General features: G+C 46.7%; 2 protein-coding genes across 3 annotated transcripts in view; both read left to right on the forward strand.

Annotated features, from left to right (window-relative positions):
- The window catches only part of bdg (sodium-dependent transporter bedraggled), a 201,920-nt gene that overhangs the window by 84,688 nt on the left and 96,731 nt on the right, over positions 1-20,501 (forward strand). The gene's annotated exons all lie outside the window — the stretch shown is intronic.
- Positions 13,454-18,746, forward strand: LOC142817840 (zinc finger MYM-type protein 1-like). The gene has a single exon (XM_075895708.1). It carries the CDS (start codon positions 15,988-15,990, stop codon positions 18,658-18,660), a length of 2,673 nt encoding a protein of 890 aa, XP_075751823.1. The 5' UTR covers positions 13,454-15,987; the 3' UTR covers positions 18,661-18,746.

Consider the following 20,501-nt stretch of genomic DNA (forward strand, 5'->3'; position numbering starts at 1 on the left):
CCACTTTTTCTAAGCACACGTTTTAGGGGCGAAGCTCCTTATAGCGGCCCCCGTTCGTCTCTCGTAGTCGTAGTAGTAGTCGTAGTGTGTAACAAGTTTTACATTTTGACCTCCAAGATGGGGCCGGTGAGAGATTTCTTTTGTGTGTTTTTGAACAATAAAAAAAATCTCAGCGTGCGCGTTAACTACAAGCTTAATTCTCCTGCCTCTCATTCCCCATTAACAGCCATTGGCATGTACATTGAGCGCTATCTGACAAGAAAGGGTTGCTGCGTTATACTCGCTGGGCGTAACCTCTTGGTTTTAGAAAGGTTTAGCTAGCGTTGAACCGCAGTGCCATGAATACAGTAAACTGGTATATACCATGAACTCGAGGTGGTTAAAGGAGGGAAGTAGACACGAAGCGGAAGCCGTAAGAAAGTGTGCGTGTGCCACCTCTCGTTTAGTCCTTGGAATGTCCGCTGGACGGCGGTGTTTCTATATGGGGAATATATGATGAAAAGATGCGAGATGGTGGTATTTGGAGTGTAGAATAGATGGACGAACGGACACATTTACAGATGCATGGACGGACTCGCGGATGGCTGGACTGACGGATGAACGCATGGACGGACGTAGGGGCGGATGCATGGACGAACGCTAGGGACGGACGCACAGATGTACGTGTGGACGCACGAACAGACGCACGCACGGACGGGCGGATGGAAGCACGGGGGGCCACAGAGACGCACGCATGGACGGACCGAAGCAAAAACGAATGGATGGACGGATGCTCCGCCCCACTCTCCATCATTCACTCCGTGGATATGCTGCCACTTTTTTTTTTTTAGCGGGACGGCTAAGTGCCCTCCCATATTTGAGTACGAAGTACTCGAAATCGTTAAACATTTTTATCTAAACCAAACGGAGTGTACTTGATGTTCACTGTTCGTGAGAATAAACTTCTATAAACTACCAAACCAATTTAAGGTGGTACAACCGGCTTTGCCTCGTAAGGTGCGCGCGGCCTCAAGTGTGGGGACCACGGGACGCCTTTAGAGCACCTATAGTACTCAAAATCGTTAACCGTTTTTCCTAAACACATGTGTGTGGTGCTGACAATGAAGTCGACGTCATTCGATGAGGCCCACGAAACGGATCTTTGCTCTGTCATAGTACAGTACCTCGTACTTTAAATTGTTAACAACTTTCTCTAAACACCCGTACACTAACAGTTAATACATGTGACGCAGGAGGCGTGATGGCTGTACGATGAACCATTTATTTTTCTTCGTCTTTCTCCTTCTCTACCATTCCACCACACCGTTCTCGTGTGGTTCATCACACGCTTCCCCCCTCCCCCGAGAGAGACGTAGGTGCAGGGGCGGATGATATCGTTTAAGTCTCCCGACATGAACGATGTCAGTCTGGCGACCGAGTGGAGCCACGCTGCGGTCGATCTCGTAGTTAACTGCCGAAATCTTGCGTATGATCTTATAGGGTCCTTCCATTATTGCGCTGAGTTTGCCGTGGTTCGGGTGCCAGGGTGTTTCATATAGAACAAAGTCTCCCACTTGAAGCTCTAATGGAAGGAACTTCTTGTCATATATGATCTTGTTTTTCTGGTGATATGCTACTGAATTGCGGACTGCGTTTGTACGAGCTTCCTGCAGATTTTCGGTAACGCCTGGAAGAAGATAGGGATACGATGGTGTGCCATACATAAGAAAGCAGGGTGGGTAGCCTGTGACTTCGTGAGGCGTTCTATTGTACTCGTCGACAACGTCCGAGAGGAGACGCGGCCACGGTTTTCGGGGTTCATCGTTGATCTTGCATCGGAGGCGAGTAACGATCGTCTGATTAGTGCGCTCGTTTAGGCCATTACACTGCGGGCGTTGTGAGCTTGTTAAAAGCTGATGAATATTGTTGTGCTTGAGGAACTGCTTAAATTTGCCGGCAGTGAATCCTGTGCCGCGGTCGGAAAGGAACTTCCGCGGCTTTCCAGCAGCGAAGATACTCTTCAGGCAAGAGATGTACGCGTCACAAGTCTCATTCTTGTGTGCGAAAGCCCAGACATAGCGGGTGGCATGATCAACGGCTAAGTGAATTAATCTTTTGGATGAGCCGTAGTTGCCAAAACCTCCGATAGTGTCCATGGCCAGAAGATCAAACGGTTGTTCCGCTGGTGGCAAAGACTCCAAGGAACCAAATCGTTTGTTCTTCGGTTTCTTGCAGCGCTGGCAGGTATCGCAGTGGCGTATGTACTCGCTCACGTCGGTGATGATGTCGGGCCAATAGTACTGTGGAGAGAGAAGCCGCAGCGTCTTCTTTACCCCGACATGACCGAAAGCGTCGTGAGCTTTTTGGAGAAGATAAGACCGGAGGGCAAAAGGCACATAGACTTTTCGTATTCCCCTGCGTGTCACTATACTCAGTCCGTTCTCAATGGTATGCTTTCCGGGTGGTTTGTCGTTGTCATGCTCTCGCAGTTGCTCAGCAGATAGGAGTTGAACTACCGGGCTTCGGGATAGTGCATCAGCTTCAATGTTGTCGATGCCCTTTTGGTGTTTGATGTTCACGTCGTACATGGAGAGTTTCAAGGACCACCGGAAAAGTCGGCCTCGGGGATTCTTGATGCTTTTAAGCCACTGCAACGCTGCGTGATCTGTGATCACAGTGAAAGGTTTCCCGTGTAGATAGCAGTGCCATTTATCGATGGCGTCAATAATTGCCAAACATTCGAGTTCTGTGATGGCGTAATTAATTTCGTGTTTTAGTAACTTCCGTGAATGGTATGCGATTGGGTGCTCTCTACCTTCATCATCAGCCTGCTTCAAGACGGCGCCGATACCTCTGTTGGATGCATCGCAGTATAGCACACAAGGCTTAGTGGCATCGTAGATGTTAAGGATTGGCTCTTCCGTCACGCGTTTCTTGAGCTGAGTGAAAGCCAGTTCACACTCCGCATCCCAATTCCAGGTGGCGTCTTTGCTGAGCAGGCGCGTCAGTGGGTGAGCGATTTGACTGAAGTGGTCGATGTATCGCCGGTAAACATTGACAGTGCCGAGAAAACGCTGCAACTCTTTAGGGCGTGATGGTGTCGGAAACCGTAAGATTGCGTCCACGTTGCTTTGTTTTGGAGTGACGGTGCCATGCGAAACCTTGTGTCCCAGGTACTCAATGGAGGTTCGAGCGAATTGACATTTCTTTAATTTCAGCTTGACGCCTTCGCTTTTGAAAGCTTTCAAAACGCCCTCCAGATGCCTCAGATGGTCTGGAAACGTGTCAGAGTAGACAACAATGTCATCGAAGTAATTCGTGACGTTCTGCAAACGGTGTTTTGCTAATACGAATTTGACAGCCCGTTCGAAAGTGGCCGGAGCATTCCGAAGGCCAAAAGGCATGACGAGCCACTCGTAGTGACCGGTACGTGTGACAAACGCCGTTTTCGGAATGTCATCAGGGTGAATCTTCACGTGCCAGTAACCTGACGTTATGTCTAATGTCGAAAAGTACGTAGATTTCCCCAGAGAATCGAGAACGTCATCGATGCGAGGGATGGGCTGATAATCAGGCACCGTCAATTCGTTCAGCTTGCGGTAGTCGATGCAGAAGCGCGTGCGTCCTTCCCCTTTTTTCTCTGCCATAAGTGCTGGCGCAGCGTATGGGGAGGTAGATAGTCGTATGACACCTTGCTTGAGAAGCTCATTGATCTGTCTGTCCATTTCAACGCTGTCAGTTTCGGAGCATCGATAGGGAGTTCTACGAATGGGAACATTGTTGTTGAGATGAATGCGATGCATTTCGCCGTTGATGCAACCAATGTCTGTCTGTGACTTGGAAAAAATGTCATCATACTTGTGGATAAGCTGCTTCAATGCCAACTGTTGAGTTTTATTTAGATGCAGTACATCACAAACTTCAACACCTTGCAAAGACGCGCCCTTGTTAACCGTGGTTTGGTTCTGTGTACGAGAATGGAGGATGTCTTTCCCTTGGCGTAGAGTCATAGTGTCAAGGTCCAGCGACAAGTTAAAGAGGCAAGCACTATCCAAGCCAAGAAGTAAGTTGCTCTTCATGCCTTGTAGAACATGAGCCAGAATTTCTCTTGTCACTTTTCCTATCTGTACCTTTAGATTAACGCGACCCAAAGTTTTGGTAGATGATGTGACTTGTTGAACTGAGATGCATGAATTCCTCATTATTTGCAGGTGAAGTGCCTTCAGCACTGCTTCGCTGATACAGGTAATTGTAGCTCCGGTATCAAGTGTAGCGCTGACAGGGTACCCGTTAATGAGGGCATCAAACTGAATTACATGAACTCTGGGTCGCCCTCCTCGTTTCCCTGGTTGGTGGAGAGGGCGGAAACGCTTGCGCGTCGTGGGCATTCATTATGCCAGTGCATCTGTCGGGGTAAGCCATCCATCGCGCAGTGTTTGCACTCACGCACGGGTGTTCTTACCGGGGAATTACGTGGACGCTGACTAGTTCTGTCACTTGTTACGTTAATCTGTGTATTCCGAGCTGGTGGAAAGCGACGTAACTTCATTCTCTGCATGGTTGACTCTACACGAAGTGCAGCTGTAAGCCATGCCTCTGGTGTAGACGAGGTAAGCCCAGCAAGCGCCATCTCCATATGCGCAGGAAGGCCGTCGATGAGCCCTGATATAAGGTGCGTGTCTTTTAAGTCGGCGAGGCGTCCGAGAGACATTTTTTCATTATAGTATTCCTGCAAGCTCTGGCCTGTTCGCAACCGGCAATGAATGAATTGGCGAAAAGGATCCGCGACGCCGCTCGTAAAGCGTCCCTTCATGCGTTCACATAAGCTCTCCCAAGACGCGTCTATGTCGAAAACCTCGGTGAGAAACCATCGGAAAGCCTCACCTTCAAGGTAATCGGAGAAGTAGCACAGCTTGTCTCGCTCCGTCCATGCTGCGGCCGCAGTCCTCACCTCAAAGAGTCGGAGCCACTTGTCAAAGGGGACGTCCGTAGATGCTCCAGAGTACTTCGGGATGTTGATGACTTTCTTGGATGTGGCCATGATGAAGGGCACGGTAGATCCTGTCGACTAGTGTGACGCAGGAGGCGTGATGGCTGTACGATGAACCATTTATTTTTCTTCGTCTTTCTCCTTCTCTACCATTCCACCACACCGTTCTCGTGTGGTTCATCACATACATATTGTAGCAAGGCAGCTCAAACCTCTCCCATTGAAGAGTTCATCGTACTCTTGCAACCCCCGAACACTTGTTCTAAGCACAGCTTAATCGCTTTCCCATAGTAGGGTGCGTGGAATACTCTAAGGCGTTCATAATTTATTCGAAACACATTCTGGAAACTGTTTGCTGCCTTAGTACATAAGGGAAGGTCATGAACGTTAAGATGCTCTTTGAAACGCAATAATTGATGCGTATAGAAGAAACCTGGATGGCTCACTGCCTATAGCCCGTGGCACAACCGTTGGGCAAACGAACCTTCAAATCACCTCGACTCTCCCGCAGTAGAGAAGAAAAAGTGTTATGGAATGTCGATCATTGTTAAATAAATGTACGGGTTATGAGCAGTTAATTGTGAAGGCATAGTGCTGTCTCATAATAAAGTTCACGTAAAACTTTAAAGCGTTTACAAGTTTACAATTTGTTCTAAACACAGAGTGTGGGTTAATTTGAAACTGCGCATAAGTGCAGTGAACTGCAAGTTAACGTGGTACCACTCGACACATGTTCTAGTTTACAAGCAGCAGCAGTTGCCAACAGATGTATGTGTGTGTGTAGACCCGCCATTGTTGTTTGGTTCACGGGATCGAATGCCGGCTATGGTGGCCGCCTTTTCAATAGAGGCGAAAATGCTTGAGGCCCCTGAGGAACTACTTTCGTTAAATTAAGTACTTAGCAGTACTCCTTAGATTATGTATCGTGATTGTACGTAATGATAGCTTCGATCGTACAGCTTTATATGTTCAATAAGCAGTATCGCGATGATATCAACAGCAGGGGTACTGCGTTTCATGTTCTGGTCAATGCTGCAGCGTACATGTCTGCGGCACTTGCGTCAACGCCAGCTACATATAGGAAAAAAAAATCTTTTCAGCGTCTCTCTGCCTGGCGTGGCCTCCTTCAAGTCGCCCTTGTAAGTGTAGGTTGCGTCAGGAGCGTCAAATCGAGAGCCAACTCGTTCATGCAAAAGCGCTCCGCTTATCACGCCGGGGATTCGCACGCTGTCAACGATGTTCTCTCGTTCCACCTTGGTAGCGCGTTGAACCGTGAAGCAATCGAGCGGAGCACGGTGTCTCAGAATCCTCCTTTGATGTCCCTCCGACGTCATTCTATTGTCACTGGCCTCTGCTTAATCTCCCGGGTGTCTTTAGGTTCGTTGCTCGTATCCTGCAACCCCTTTCGTAGACGTGCCTACGACAACCCGTTTACGTAGGAAGGTATTCGGGGGGCCTGGCTCGTGCGCAACCTTCCCTCCATTCATTCGCCCTCAGTGCCGAAAAGCGTCCGCCTCTCCTACAGCGCCAGACACTGGTGCTGCGCGAAGGCGCGAGCCAGGGACCCAGTAATGAGTTCCTCCTGCTTCTTATTTTTTCTTCGTCTCAAGTTGGTCGCCGTCGCGTCTTCTGGTTCCGCTCCCCGTTCCAGCATCCCGGCACAATGAGCTCTGGGCTTGGCGCATGCCTCACTTTGACGCTGCTGCTGCTCCGTGTGCTTCCATTAAGTGCGTCCCGCCGGGCAACGGCCACGTCTCGCCGCCGCTCTTGATGGATTGGTTCGCGCCCTCCAAACGCCGCTGCGCTCTCCGATCATCCGCCGCCTCGCGCAACCAGGTCTTCGAGGGAGAAAGACTGCAAGAACAAGCAAAGGAGAAGAATAAGAAGCCTACTGCAAAGAGCTGGGCCTCTTCCAATCAGCGATAGGACGACGTGTGTGCGAGACGTCTCTTCCGTCCAACGCGAAGACCTGCAAGAGAAGACGTGCTCCTACACAGGTCGCCGCATTGATTTCACTCCGCGAGGCCGCGTGGTCTTTCGCTCTTTCTTCTGTCGCGCTACCGGGCTACTTCTCGTGTTCTTTGCACTGAACAGCATTTATAGATTGCCCCTATCTCGTTATCTTTTCTCGTATTTTCTCGAATAAGTAGTCGCGCGTGTTGGCACGTATAAGTACGTTGTGCAGATATTCGAGTACACGCTCCGGAAATTGCGTCGCCCGGACGACGCTCGAGTCTCAGGTGTGCAAAACGCGGCGCTCATCTAATTACGCTTGCACCGTACTGCTCTCACCGTGGAACTTAAGCGCGCACTTTTGTGGCGCTCATGCTTCTTTTGACTGTACGGATGCTATTGTTGTGGCCTCCTTCATTATCTGAAGTGTTCACCCCGTATTCGTATAAAGTATTTCACCTAAGACTTGAGGGCGCCGCCATCTGGGCAGCTAAATCGGTGCTTTAGTCTTTATATATATATAGCAATGTCTTCATGAAACAACATCATATGCATTAACTGAACCATTTTCATCTGTATGCTTCTACCGCAACGCTGTTAGTCAAGTTGTTAAAGATGCAGAGTACAAAAAGTTAAACGCAACATAGCGGCACTGAAACACCTTTGAAAAATCGTATATAGCTTGACGAGGCTACCGAGGGAATGGTCGAGTTTTTTCTTATTTTGTGGCATTCCGCGAATTTCTGAAAGACCCAAGCTTAATTCTCTCGCTGAACTTCCTACTTTTTTTTTTCGATCTGTTATGATCTAACTTGCTTGCTGCGTTGATGTTTACATCACCTCAGTTACTCTATTTTAATACGTCCTTCGGAACAGAAAAAAAAACGCAACAATATAATTACACACAAACGAGAATTGACAACTAAGGAATAAATAAACATGTAGCAAACTGAAATAAGTACACCGCAATAAGGTTGAAGTCTGCGTCACCGGGTATAAATGACGCTAAAGCATAAAACAGTCCACAAGACGTCGAACAAACGAGGCCAGTCGTGTTGTTTGTCACTTCTCTCCCTAATAACGAAAATAACGTGACCATAGACAATTGGATTCCGTCAGTTCACTTTCACAGGGACACTTCCTGTCCAAGTTCCACGCACTCTATACAAAGCGACTTAATACTTCATTCAATGGAAGTTCGTCGCAGCACCTCCCCCCTCCCCCCCTAAGTCAAAGTGGCTCAGATTTTGCGTGCCCCTCCTGCCCGTTTATGTGAATAGAGGTGGGAGGGGGGAGGGGGAACGCTTTTTCAAAATCGTTCGCCTTCAGTTCTTATTAAACGTGAAGCAGGTCGGTATTACGCATTTTGCCGTTCGCTGAGATCTCGCTCTAAGCACATGTGAAAAACGCGATGCTCAGACGCATGCAAACGCGGCATGCAGCTCGGTGAAGCAGTCCACCCATTCACTCTTTCATTAGGTTCGTTCGCCTCCCAGCGGCTATTTATTTTTTTTTCTCCCTCGTCCTACGCGTCGAGATCCCCGTAATTCCACGGGCGACTCTGTTTCTCGCGCATCCAATTTTAACTGGCGCGCGCGCGTCAGGGCGAGTCTCATCCACTTCAAAGTAGGGCAGCGTGCAGATGCGTGTGTGTGTACCGCTTGGTGTTTTTTGTGTGCGCCGCACCTCAATGTGAGACTACCGGCAAATGTCACCGAGATCGCTTCGCGCTGCTCAGGCTCAACTGGGGCTTCCACTGTGAAGCGAAGCTCTGCACCGGCAGTGGGCTGAACATGTGTACGTCCTGCAGCCGCCCGGGTCACACCTGTCGAATGAACTGCATTGTTTCTTGTTTCCCGAAATAGGGGTCATTCCGTCTTCGAACGGAAGCGACTTACGTTCCTCTGGTTTGGGTCTTCTATTTGTCATCTACTACGTCTGTAGCCCTGTACGTGGCGTTTCTGTGCGCACGTGCGCATGCATGTTTGCGTGCTTGTCAAGTATACGTTTAGTGCGCGGGCACAGGAAATGAAGTCTGGGCTAATGTTCTTCTTGCATTTCCTTGCCCGTGGGCGTGAGCTTATCTGAAAAGCGATCTTACCCCGGGTGGCTAAATAACCGACGTCATGCGAGATAATAGTGTGAAAACATGTAATTACAGTGTATGTATTCACTCAACCTTATTTAGAAAGGACTGCAAAAATTCTGCGCATACTTAGTTTTGAATATATGTACGAGTGCGACACTTCTCATGGCACCATCGACGGCAGTGACAAAAAGTATCTTTTTTTTTTTTTTGCACTCTAGATTTCCATCTTTAGGGTTGCTTCGCACGTGTTTAGCTCATTTTCGAAGGTCTATAAGCTTACTTGTTGTCGGCAAGAAGCGCTCAGCAAGGTTTCTCGGTGTGCCATTACATAATAATTATTGGAGTTTTACGCCCCGAAACAGCGATGCGATTATGAAGAACGGCATGGGGGAGGACTCCGGGAATTCCAACCATCTGGTGTTCTGTAACGTTCACTGACATCGCGCAGTGAACTTGCCTCTTGCACCAGTTCGCCTCCGCCGAAATATGGACGCAGCGGCGGGTATTTGATCCCGCTACATTCAGGGAGTCTTATGCAACGCTTGCCTTGAACATACTGTAATACAACCCCCGCTCGGAGCTAAGTGATTGCACATGGCTACACCCAAGTTCACGTTCACACCGCACGTCATGGAGCTTAGTATACGCGCTGGGTCAACGTCAGTATACGTCAGTATGAATACCCTATGAAGGAAGTATAATGTACGTGGTCCATCCTTCTTCCTTTGTTTAATTTAAGGGAAAGTTTTTTTTTACGAAAAACAAGAGAGCTTTCGCCATGGTCACGTCGGAGTACGAGTACGCCACTTTTGCTAACACTTTTCTTTTAAGGGCGAAGCTCCTAAAGGTGGGGTCAAGCCATCCCTTGTATGTATGTGACCGCCTATAGTTCCACCTTTGCGAAATGCCTACTGCTTCGTCCTTGCGAACATCCCACCACGCTCCATTCACCACTTCACCACTTCACCGACCATAAAGCAAATGCAGTTAGGAAGTAACCACTATGAAATGCAGTGGCGTAACTAGGGGGGGGGCAAGGGGGTACAAGTGCCCCGGGCGCCACTAGGGAGGGGGCGCCAAGCCGAGTCCTCGGGTTGGCGCCCCCTGGAAAGGTTGTCAATGTTTTTTTCCGTAAAACCGCCTGGAAGGGGGGAGGGGCGAGGTTGTAATGTACGACTGGAAGTGGGGATGGTGGTGAAGGAAAGGGTTGCCGCAATGGCTTTTGCATCGGGAAAAGGATCCTCTATTTTCATTTTGCTGCGCTACCTCCGTGCCTTCCCATGACCCTCGGCTAAGCTTTGTTTTGTGCTCCGCAGCACTGGGTTAGATGAGTTTCAGCGAACCCCACCAGCCTCCCAAACCACTTACTGAAAGCTTCCCTGAAACCAACCACGTACGTAAACAAAATAAAATAAAAAAGTTCGAATGCACCTTTTTTGAGTAAGAACAGAAAACTCCAACGAAATAGCCGATCGTCCAACGACTAATCGTCCACGCAGCGGCGGAAGGAAGGGCGAATATAATCCGTGACCTCGGCACCAAAGGCTAAACAAAGGCGTTTATTCGCAGAGTTCTCTGGAGGAAAGACGGAGAAAGCGTGACACGACGGCGACGTTTGTTGATTCCCTGCATCGCGGGCGCCAGCAAAGCAATAGAAGGGCGGGGGTCAACGTTTCCCACATGCCATCCACCGCCATGGGCAGGTTCATCCTTTGGCCCAAAGAACACGCACCTGCGAAAAAAGCGCAGAGCGTAGTGTACCCGACAGCATGTGCCGACTGCCCCGCTTCGTACGTTGGAGAAACCAAGAACTTCCCTGAAAGAATGCGGCCGCACAAGGATGACCTCCATCAATGGAACAGCGAACGGAGCGAAACGGCAGAACACTCCGACCAGTTTAACCCCCATACCAGACCCGAGGGCGCGGTGTCTAGCTGGTTGCTTTGTTTTGTACTCACCCTGCATTCCTTGGGATGCACAAATAGCGCGAAAGCTTAGGTACGAGAAACTTGGGCCTGGGAAGCGCCCGTGCCGTCAAGATTTTTGCAGTGTGGACTGGAAGAGAACAATGACGGGTAAGGGACTTCCGGAAGTTTGAATAAAAAAAGAAAAATACTATACAAAAACGCGGGCGTAGCTCATCGAAATCAGAACTGGTGGCCCTTGGCCTCCGAAATGGCCCGCCGCGCGCCAGTAGGCAATCGCGGAAGCCTACATTAGCGCTTTTAATGGGGGGGGGGGGGGATTTTGCACGTTTGTAACACCAGATGTTCCTTGGTCCACACCTGTCGTCCCGTGTTGGCCACCAAAAATCATGGCGCGTGCCTCACCGACGCCAGCGTGCATGGGCAGACTATCTACGCGGAAAAGGCCCATTCTAACAGCGTGCTTCTTCTAGCAAAGTAGATGCGCAAATTGTGTAGTAGTAGTAAATTAATCAGCCTTGCTCGCTCAGGAGCGTGAAGGCCGCCCACAACGCTACATATAAAATTTTTGAAAATATTTTTTTTTTACTTTTTGACCTTCGCACAAATAGTTTTCACCACCATGAGGAACTCAATAACCAGAAACGCAGCTGCCGTTGCATAGAGAAAGAAGCAAAATTTGTTTTCAAGACAGAGTTGATGGGTCTTATCAACTTTGTAGCAACTGTTATGTAGCAACTATCATAAAATGTCGCATAGTGAGACATTTTGCGAAAGTACTTTGCTTCATTTTACAAGTTTCATAGAATGTTACTTTATTGTTATTCAGTAAATTTCTACATACACGAAATTCATGCTCGAAATTTCTTCTTTGTAACGGTAATATTTGTCTGTTACATCTTCATGAACTTTCGAGAACGACGAGTTGTGAAACTAGTCCCTCCGTGTTGAATATGTTCTATATTTTTTGCCTCCTAAAGTTATATAGGCGCTTAAAAAGAAAACAAGGTTCCTTTTCGGGCTGCTTGGTGAGATGGGCATAAAATATAAAATATTCAATCAAATCGAAAATACTAATTTTCAGATCCGTGTCGATCTCTCATGGAATCACCCGTCTACGATAACAATGGTTAGGAGACAAACTGCGGACATGTCTGCCGTGTAGCTAGCATACCTGTAACCGTGGTTAGCCGTAGTGCTCGTGTGACAGAGGTATTAGTGGGCTTTAGTTGAAACTGGGGTATGCCAATCAAAGTACCAAGTAAAAAAACTTTTTTGCGCTACAAGAAAAATTCGAAGTTTTGCATCTCGCATTCTCTTTAAGGCCCTTCTTCCTGCCATGTACTCGCACCTAATGTTGGATCGCGAGTCTGCGAAATTCCGCTGAGGCAGACTGTCGATCGGCAGCGCACCTGTAGGCCGGTTGAAGTTACCGGCTGTCTCCTCGATGGGCCAGGATTCCACAAAAAGCTGCTTATAGTAATCGACCTCTAAGTAGACCACGCGGGAATTGTCAAATTCGATGCGGTTGTCGTTCACCACGCTGTGCTCAGGCAGCTCAGCGAGTGTATTCCTTTTTCACTGAAACTTGCACATGTCGTTTTTATGTTGCCTCAGACTCTCGGGGAAGTTCCCCAGCTGCATCGCCCGCGAAGGGAGCGTAACTATGAGCACGTGCATACCTGCGAAGTTCAAGTATTCTGAAAAAGGTGGGGGGGAGGGATTGCGCCGATTTATCTCCCCCCCCTCTTTTTGCGCCCAAAAGAAAACTGCGGGATCAATTAAATGCAATCTTGCTTTCGTGGCGAGATGTCGCTTTAAGGTATAAAGTCTGCAACCCCCTCCATCGCGGCAATAGCTAAAGCCGCGGCGAAGCAGCGGCCATTTGCACGTGTGGTGAAGTATATGATGCCGCTTTCTAACTCGCCGAGAGCAATCACATGAATGTGTGATTAGAAAGAAAAGGAAAAGGCACGTAATTTCTGCAGCCCTATAGGGAGCACGGCGCAGTGCCCTTCGTGACGACACCGCTTCAACACCGACAGAGTAAGGGCGCGAGAAATTGACCATTTGCAGAAATCTGCAAGGCGGCTTTCCTGCAAGGTTGTTTTCTAACCAAAAAGGAAAAAAAAAGAAAACTATCGTGCCCAGTCTGCTTTTCTCGCCCACTGTGCTTTTACCACTCCTATTCTAGTGAAGGCACGCGAGTGCGACAAAACGACTTTTTCCCCCAACAATTACTGTGTGGTTGTCCCACCTCTAACGAACCCTCACATCGCATGGAGGGCGAGGCACCTGTCGTTCGTAAAGAAGGGAGTGGGGGAAGGCAAAAGCACAATGAGTGAGAAAAGCAGTTTGCGAACGAGACCTTTTGGTTGGAAAACAACTTTGCAGGAAAGCCAGCTTGCTGATTTCCGCAAATGGTCAATTGTGTCTGCTTTTGTTTTGATGAATACCGGAGAGTTCATAAGTCAGAGTGGATCACGTGATTGTGAACAAACATTCGGTTATCGTTGATGCAGCCAATCAGTTGCCCTGTGTGTGTTACTTAGTAGGCCCTCTCACAGGGTGCCGCCATAGTCCTCTTTTCGCTTCCGTGCAACAGCCCAGGAAGGAGGGATTCCTATTGGTACATGCCCTTGGAGGCGTGGTCTTGGTGTTATAAAACTACAATGTTAGGGGTTATGGGTCGATCCAGAGAAGCGAGAAACGAGGGTCAGTCAACCGAACGAGAGTGGTCAATGAGACGTACATTCGCGAGTTAAATTGTTTAGCTACCCCAGAAGCTCCACAGGCATTGAATATTGAGTCTCCGGACCGAACAAGATATCCTAGAGGCAGGCCACAACCAGTCGCTACATGACTCCATTCCTGCAAACCCCGAGTTGAAATCCCAGCTCACTTCTCCAGAGTTTGTCACCACGACGAGGGACGTCTTCGCAATAGAACTTCTGCCTAGGTGTGAGTATTTTTTACCTATGTTATTCTTTTGCACATGGATTATTACCACTACGTTGACACAAACTGCTGAGAGTATAAAGGTGTTATTCTCGGGAAAATATACAGGTTGTCCCAACTATCATAAAACCCGATTAAAAAAATGAGTAACTCCGTTACGCGAAGCAAACCTAGTGTACATTGTTCCTAGTAATTTGGAGCAACCACTTATAATTCATTCATGCATGAGAATAAATTAATGAGTAATCAAAGTATTTATAATTCCGCAAGTACTCACCTGATTATATTCATTGGAGGGCATGTTTAGTTCAATTACTGTACAGCTTGAAGCTTAGAATATACTTACACATTTAGTTTCTCATATATGTATGCATAAAGTGTTATATATGTAGCCATTGATGAGGCTATTCATGTACGATAGTTTGTATGTATGTTCCCCTATGGAACGCCGGTGTCTCCACTACTATTGCTCTTTTTTATTGTAAATGTGCTTGCAATGATTCGTATGCTATAAACACATTTTCAAATTAATTTTTTAATTTTTTTTTGTAGAAGCCATCGCCTAGTTCTTCGTAATGTTATGTTCTTGCATTTCTTATTCCAATGCAGTTGCGTTGTGTGACGAATGTACTGTGTGGTGCTAGAGGCCTAGTAAGGTGACTTATAACGTCGCCTTTAGTATCCTGCGCCACGACAATCATCTACTGTCAAACAAACGAATAAATAAATAAAGTAATTGAATGTTGAAATTACATCTAACTGCGCTATTTTCAACAACGTATTGCATCCACATTTTTTTTTTCCTGTTGATAAAGAAAGCCCACCAAATATGAAAAGTGACGCGTAACCAGACTGCTGCGTACATCAGGAAGCAGTACCCTCAAACAGGCTCAATGGGAGGTAGCCAGCGTCAAGAAATAGATGCAGAAAGAAAAAAAAAAAATGTGCATGGCCCTTTGTGCCAATCCCCGGTCAAAGAAACACGCCGCTTTGAACTTACAGAGTCAGGCCGTAATCAGAACAGTGCTCCGGTCGCGTTATCAGTGGAACGGTTGACCGCTAGATATGAATAATTATAGTGACATACAGTTGAGCGAAAGGAATTCCTGCAAACTTGCAACGCATGTTGGCGCGCCCTGAACACCCTTGTCAAAATGCGGAACGCTGCTGTTTTCAGCGGACAAGAGGCAAAGCGGTTGCTTGCTGCTCTTTTTTTTCTTCCTCAGGGGGGCGCGCAGTCATATGTTATTTTCTGATTTCGCAGGCTTTTTTTATTGGCCGCAAAAATGAGAGCGCAATCAATGCGTTGTTGAAAATGGCGCAGTTGGATGTCGTTCGAACTTGCTTACTTATGTCTAATTGTTATTTTGATAATTACGCGAGTACTTGTCGAGTTATGAATTGAATTGTGACAACTTACTTAAACTACTTGACGAAGAAATAGTGGTGCGTACTATAGTGCACTGTCCACTGGGAATAATATGTGCGAGGTTAGCTTTGCGTACTACCATTTCTCCTTTTTAAAATCATGCTTCATGATAGTTGAGGTTTTTCTACTTGAACAACGTTTTGAGCAGTTGGGTTAACCGCGAGTTAACATACATTTATGGATAGAAAACGGAGCTGTGAAATTGTAAATCCACCTTAATATCAGCAACAATTCTTATAACCAAGGCCGATGATGCCACCGCAGTGGATCATTTGCCGTCACCAACCTTAATCTGAGAATGTACGTATATTGCCGCGAACTATGCCTTCTCGTTTGTGAGACCAGCGTTATCTGTGTGAACGATGTTGGTGGAGAGGATACGGCAAGGTATAAGAACGCTTCCACTAAAAGCGCAGGGACATTCGTTTTCCGCCGTCGTCGACCGGTGGGCTGTTTCTTCACCACCTGTGTTCCTTATCATTTTTTTGCACTTTTGCCGAGCACAAGTTCGCTCTAATAGAACTAGCTTTCCGAAAAACTCTGAATCGTTCCTGGCTACATGACAATACACATACATTGTGTCTTCGGTGACAGCAAGTGTTCAGGCGACTGGCCGCATAGCTGCATTGCTTGATGGCTAAAAAGGCATCTGAATGTATAGTGAATGAACGGCTCAAGGATTTTTTATTTTTTTCAGCCAAGCAAAGCCATGGACCGGGTGACAAAAACAAAAAGAAAAGAGAGCGGAGCTGAAGGACGCAAGAGGAGAAGGCTACAGGCGCAGGAAGCTGAGAAGTCAAAAAAGTTTTTCGCGCCATTTTTTGAAAAACCTGGGGCAAGTACTTCATCATGTCCTTTGGAAGTAGCTCCATCTCCTGCCACTTCATTAATGTCCGTACAACTTGACGAAGGAGTCGTTCACGAAACTTCTAAACACAGTATGCTATGCGCAGACAATCCCGGGGATATTGCAGTAGAGGAGGAGGACAACGGAACCGACATTGGACTTCGGCTGGTTGAGCCTGTTGCTCTGAAGCTAAGCAAACTGGATTCCACGAAGCACCCTCAACCTATCATCTCAGAACTCGTTCAGAAGCATGACCTAGGTCTCTTAAAATTTGACACTGGTACTGGAAAAGCCGTTGTGTCTGACGCTGTACGAACGGAAATTGTTAAACTCGGGGCCATGTATTTCCAAAATCGGGAAGGACCTTTCTTGCCAACAAACAACCGATCAATGACTAAGAGTTGGTTTAAGAAGAAATTAGGTGATGGTCGTGGTGAAGAAGTCACCCGTTCGTGGCTGGCCTACTCTCCTGCCAAAAAGGCAGCATTTTGCATTTGTTGCCTCCTTTTTTCCCGCTCAGATCACCTATCATCTTTGGAACAAGAGGGGGGATTCACCAAATGGAAGGCACCCGAGAAGATCACCCTTCACGAGAATGCAAAGAATCACCGAATGTGTTTCTCACAGTGGAAAGAAATGGAAAGAAATTTGATGCATACTACGGGAATAATTGACGCTGACCTTCAGTCACAGATGGAGAAAGAAAAGCACAAGTGGCGTGAAATTTTGACGAGAGTCCTCCACTGCATAAAATTTCTTGCTACACAGAACTTGGCATTACGAGGGCATCGAGAGAGTTTTCAAACCAGCCGCGAGAACAATGTCGGAAATTTTCTTGGTCTTTTGAAGTTAATTGCCGTTTTTGACCCCGTTATGAAGCAACACCTCACATACGTTGAAAGTCATCCAGGGTCCACTTCGTACCTATCGCCTTCTGTACAGAATGAATTCATTCACATGATGGCTGTCACAGTTCGCGAGTCCTTGCTGCGAAAAATCCGTAAAGCCAAATATTATGGCATTATGTTTGACACCACTCCCGACCAGGCACACCGTGAGCAAATGTCAGAAGTTGTGCGATATGTGGAAGTTGACTTTGATAAAAAATCTGTTTATGTTCAGGAGTCCTTCCTCGGCTTTATCCATGTAAAGAACAAAGACGCCGAGAGCTTCGTTGACGTGATACTTGGCAAGCTGGAAGAGGACAGAATGAACTTACAGGACTGTCGGTCACAATGCTACGACAACGCTGCCGTGATGGCTGGACAAAAAAGTGGTGTCAGTCAAAGAATCGCGGAAAAAAACAAACTGGCAATCTTTGTAAACTGCGACAACCACTCACTGAACTTGGTTGGTGTACATGCTGCTAAGGAAGAAGCCATGATGATGACTTTTTTTGGGACCATCGAAGCACTTTACGTGTTTTTTTCTCGCTCAACGTACCGTTGGGAGAAATTAAAAAATGCAGTGCCTGTTGTTGTGAAATCAGAGTCTGAGACCAGATGGAGTGCAAGGGTCGAAGCAGTGAAGCCGGTCGGTAGATACCTTGAGAAGATACTTGAAGTTGTTCAGGAAATGTCAAATAATGACCAAGAAACGAGCGAGACGAAAAGTGATGCTGCACTACTGCAGAAGCGGATATTAAGTTATGATTTTTTGATTTTGCTGGGCTTTTGGAACAAGGTACTTGTTCGCATAGACCGTGTTCAAAAAAGACTGCAAGATCCTAAAATGAACTTTCACGATGCTGCCTTAGACATGAAAGCTCTCAGAGATCACTTTCATGAAGAAAGGGAAACTCTGGTAAGTGAGTCACTTGGTGAAGGGCTTCGTCTCTGTGAGACGTATGATGTCGACGTTGAAAGGCGTGCACGACGAAAAAAACAGATGCCTGGTGAAAAGTCGAAAGGAGAGGCGTTGACGGCTAAACAGGAAACAGAAAGGGTTATGAAATGCACACTCGATCGTCTTCATTCGGAAATCGACCAGAGGTTTACTCGCCTGCAGGACACCGACCTCAAGTTTGGCTTTCTGCTCGACATCAACAAGCTGTGCTACAGCGAAGACAAAAACGAACTAAAAACAAATTGCAACACATTTGGCAATTTCTACAGTTCCGACGTTAACGCGCAAGACCTCTATGAAGAGATTTTAGATTGTAGGCTGCTGCTTTCACGGCGTATTGACCAGACAGTATCAAGACCGGAGGAACTTCTTAAATTTATTGTGGAGTATGGTGATGATGGCGTATTCCCCAACCTTCGCGTCGCCCTTCAGATGATGTTAACCATTGGAGTTTCCATCGCTGGCTGTGAGAGGTCCTTCAGCAAGCTGAAGCTAATACTCTCCTATTTGCGTGCCACAATGGGCCAAGACAGACTTACTGACCTTGCGCTACTGAGTGTGGAAAGAGAAGAAACTGAAAAAACGAACTTTGACGTCATTATAGAACAGTTTGCTTCATCGAAAGCAAGGAAAGTGCAGCTCTAGTTTTTACGGAGTGTTCCAGTGTATAGTGCATTTTATATTTGTCTTAATATCCAAATGATGTAAATAAAGTGTTTTAAATAAAAAAACGGGTTTTTCTTGACAACAATTATTCACGATCAGCGTTACAGCACTGACGTCATAAAAGGCAACAATATGCGATAACAGGGAGACAACAGGGTTTGCCGGAACGAGTTTTTTAACGCATCATTAGCACTGATGAAAAAATGCAGGCATCATATGCAGATTTGGCGTACGCAATAATTAATTTTGAATGATACATTTCACGGTAATGTAGCGAGAAATGGTATGGACTATTTACATATGCCTAGTTCGTGATTCTATTTTCTGTGCTTATATGGATTTCATGAATTTCGCATATTTTAAGTAAAGCGAGATGACAAGAAGTGACCACCAAGGTCCATTTTTTGTTAAACTTTTTTTGCTACCATTGTGGACTTCTGGTGTGTTGTGTGATGCATGGACGTACAAGGCGGCTATAGTACACTGTAGTACAACAGCAAGAATAATAATAATAATAATAATAATAATAATAATAATAATAATAACAAACATTATCACGGGCATAATGAGGGGCGCGGAAATATATTTGCCCTGGGCGCCGTCCTATCTAGTTACGCCACTGATGAAATGCAAGATGGTCGTGTACTTGTATCCAGGTGTACGTTAAAGAACCAGAGATTGTTCCACAGTGTCCATCCCTTGTTCGTACGTGACCACATCTAGTTCCACCTTTGCAAACTTCCCACTACTTCGTCCTTGCAGACATCCCACTAAGCCTCATCACCAATTCACCACTTCACCGACCATAAAGCCGTTATAACGAAGGGATAACGGAAGCGACGTATAGCTACAACTTAAGAATAACAAAATTTCTTGTATTAATATATACAGTGTTTGTCACGTCTTTGATGATGTAGTGGGCGATATTCGCAGATGGTTCATGGTTTAGCGACGAAACCTTCCAACGCTTCGCCCCACTCATCATTATTCACTCCGTGGATATGCTGTGATTTTTTTTTTCTGTGTAGTTGAACATGAAGCGCTTTTCGATTAAGCCTGTTTTGAACCCGGTGTCGCGTCTTCGTGCGTCTAATAACTTGCTCCAGCCTCGCGAATTCAGGTTTGTTTTTCGTCCTAAGCTGGCACCGTGTTGCTAATGGATTGCGAAAATGTCCTCGTGATTATATTTACTGTCGCGTTTAATGAGCCACGTATAGAAAACTTCCATCGAAAACCCTGCTTTGCGGGGTTTTCCCAAGCGCGTCGTTAGTGCTTTTACGACGAAACAAAAACATACGTCGGCTGCGTAAAAACGACGCCGACAGTTTGTTTACAAACAGGCCCAACATTTACGGCCGATGACCTTCGCCAACCCCCCTCTTCTCAGTGATACTGCGGAAACAGACAAACGCATGTTTCTCAAGGGAGATGCCTGAAGAATGCTACAACTGTGACTGGGAAGGACGTTGGCTATGGGCATATTATGACGAGAAACTTGTGTTTTGACGTTAAAGAGATAGACCGAAAAGTTTCCGGACAGGCCACCTCTAAACAATTGAAAAAAAAAAACATTTCCTTATGGCCCGGGAATGTTATTTACAAGGAATGGCTCGAACTGTAGCTGTATGTATACAGACAGTTCTTGCCTTATTTGTAAACGAAGCGGGGCCATCGACCTTCAGTGTTTGTTGATTCTCGATGTCTTGGTTGGCTCCGCTGTGTTGGTCTAGTGACTAAAGTACTCGGCTGCTGACCCGCAGGTCGCGGGAGGAATCCCAGTGGTGGTGGCTGCTCTTTCGATGGAGGTGAAAATGCTGTAG

Source organism: Rhipicephalus microplus, chromosome 5 (genome assembly GCF_043290135.1).
Source record: "Rhipicephalus microplus isolate Deutch F79 chromosome 5, USDA_Rmic, whole genome shotgun sequence".
Taxonomy (NCBI): Eukaryota; Metazoa; Arthropoda; class Arachnida; order Ixodida; family Ixodidae; genus Rhipicephalus; species Rhipicephalus microplus.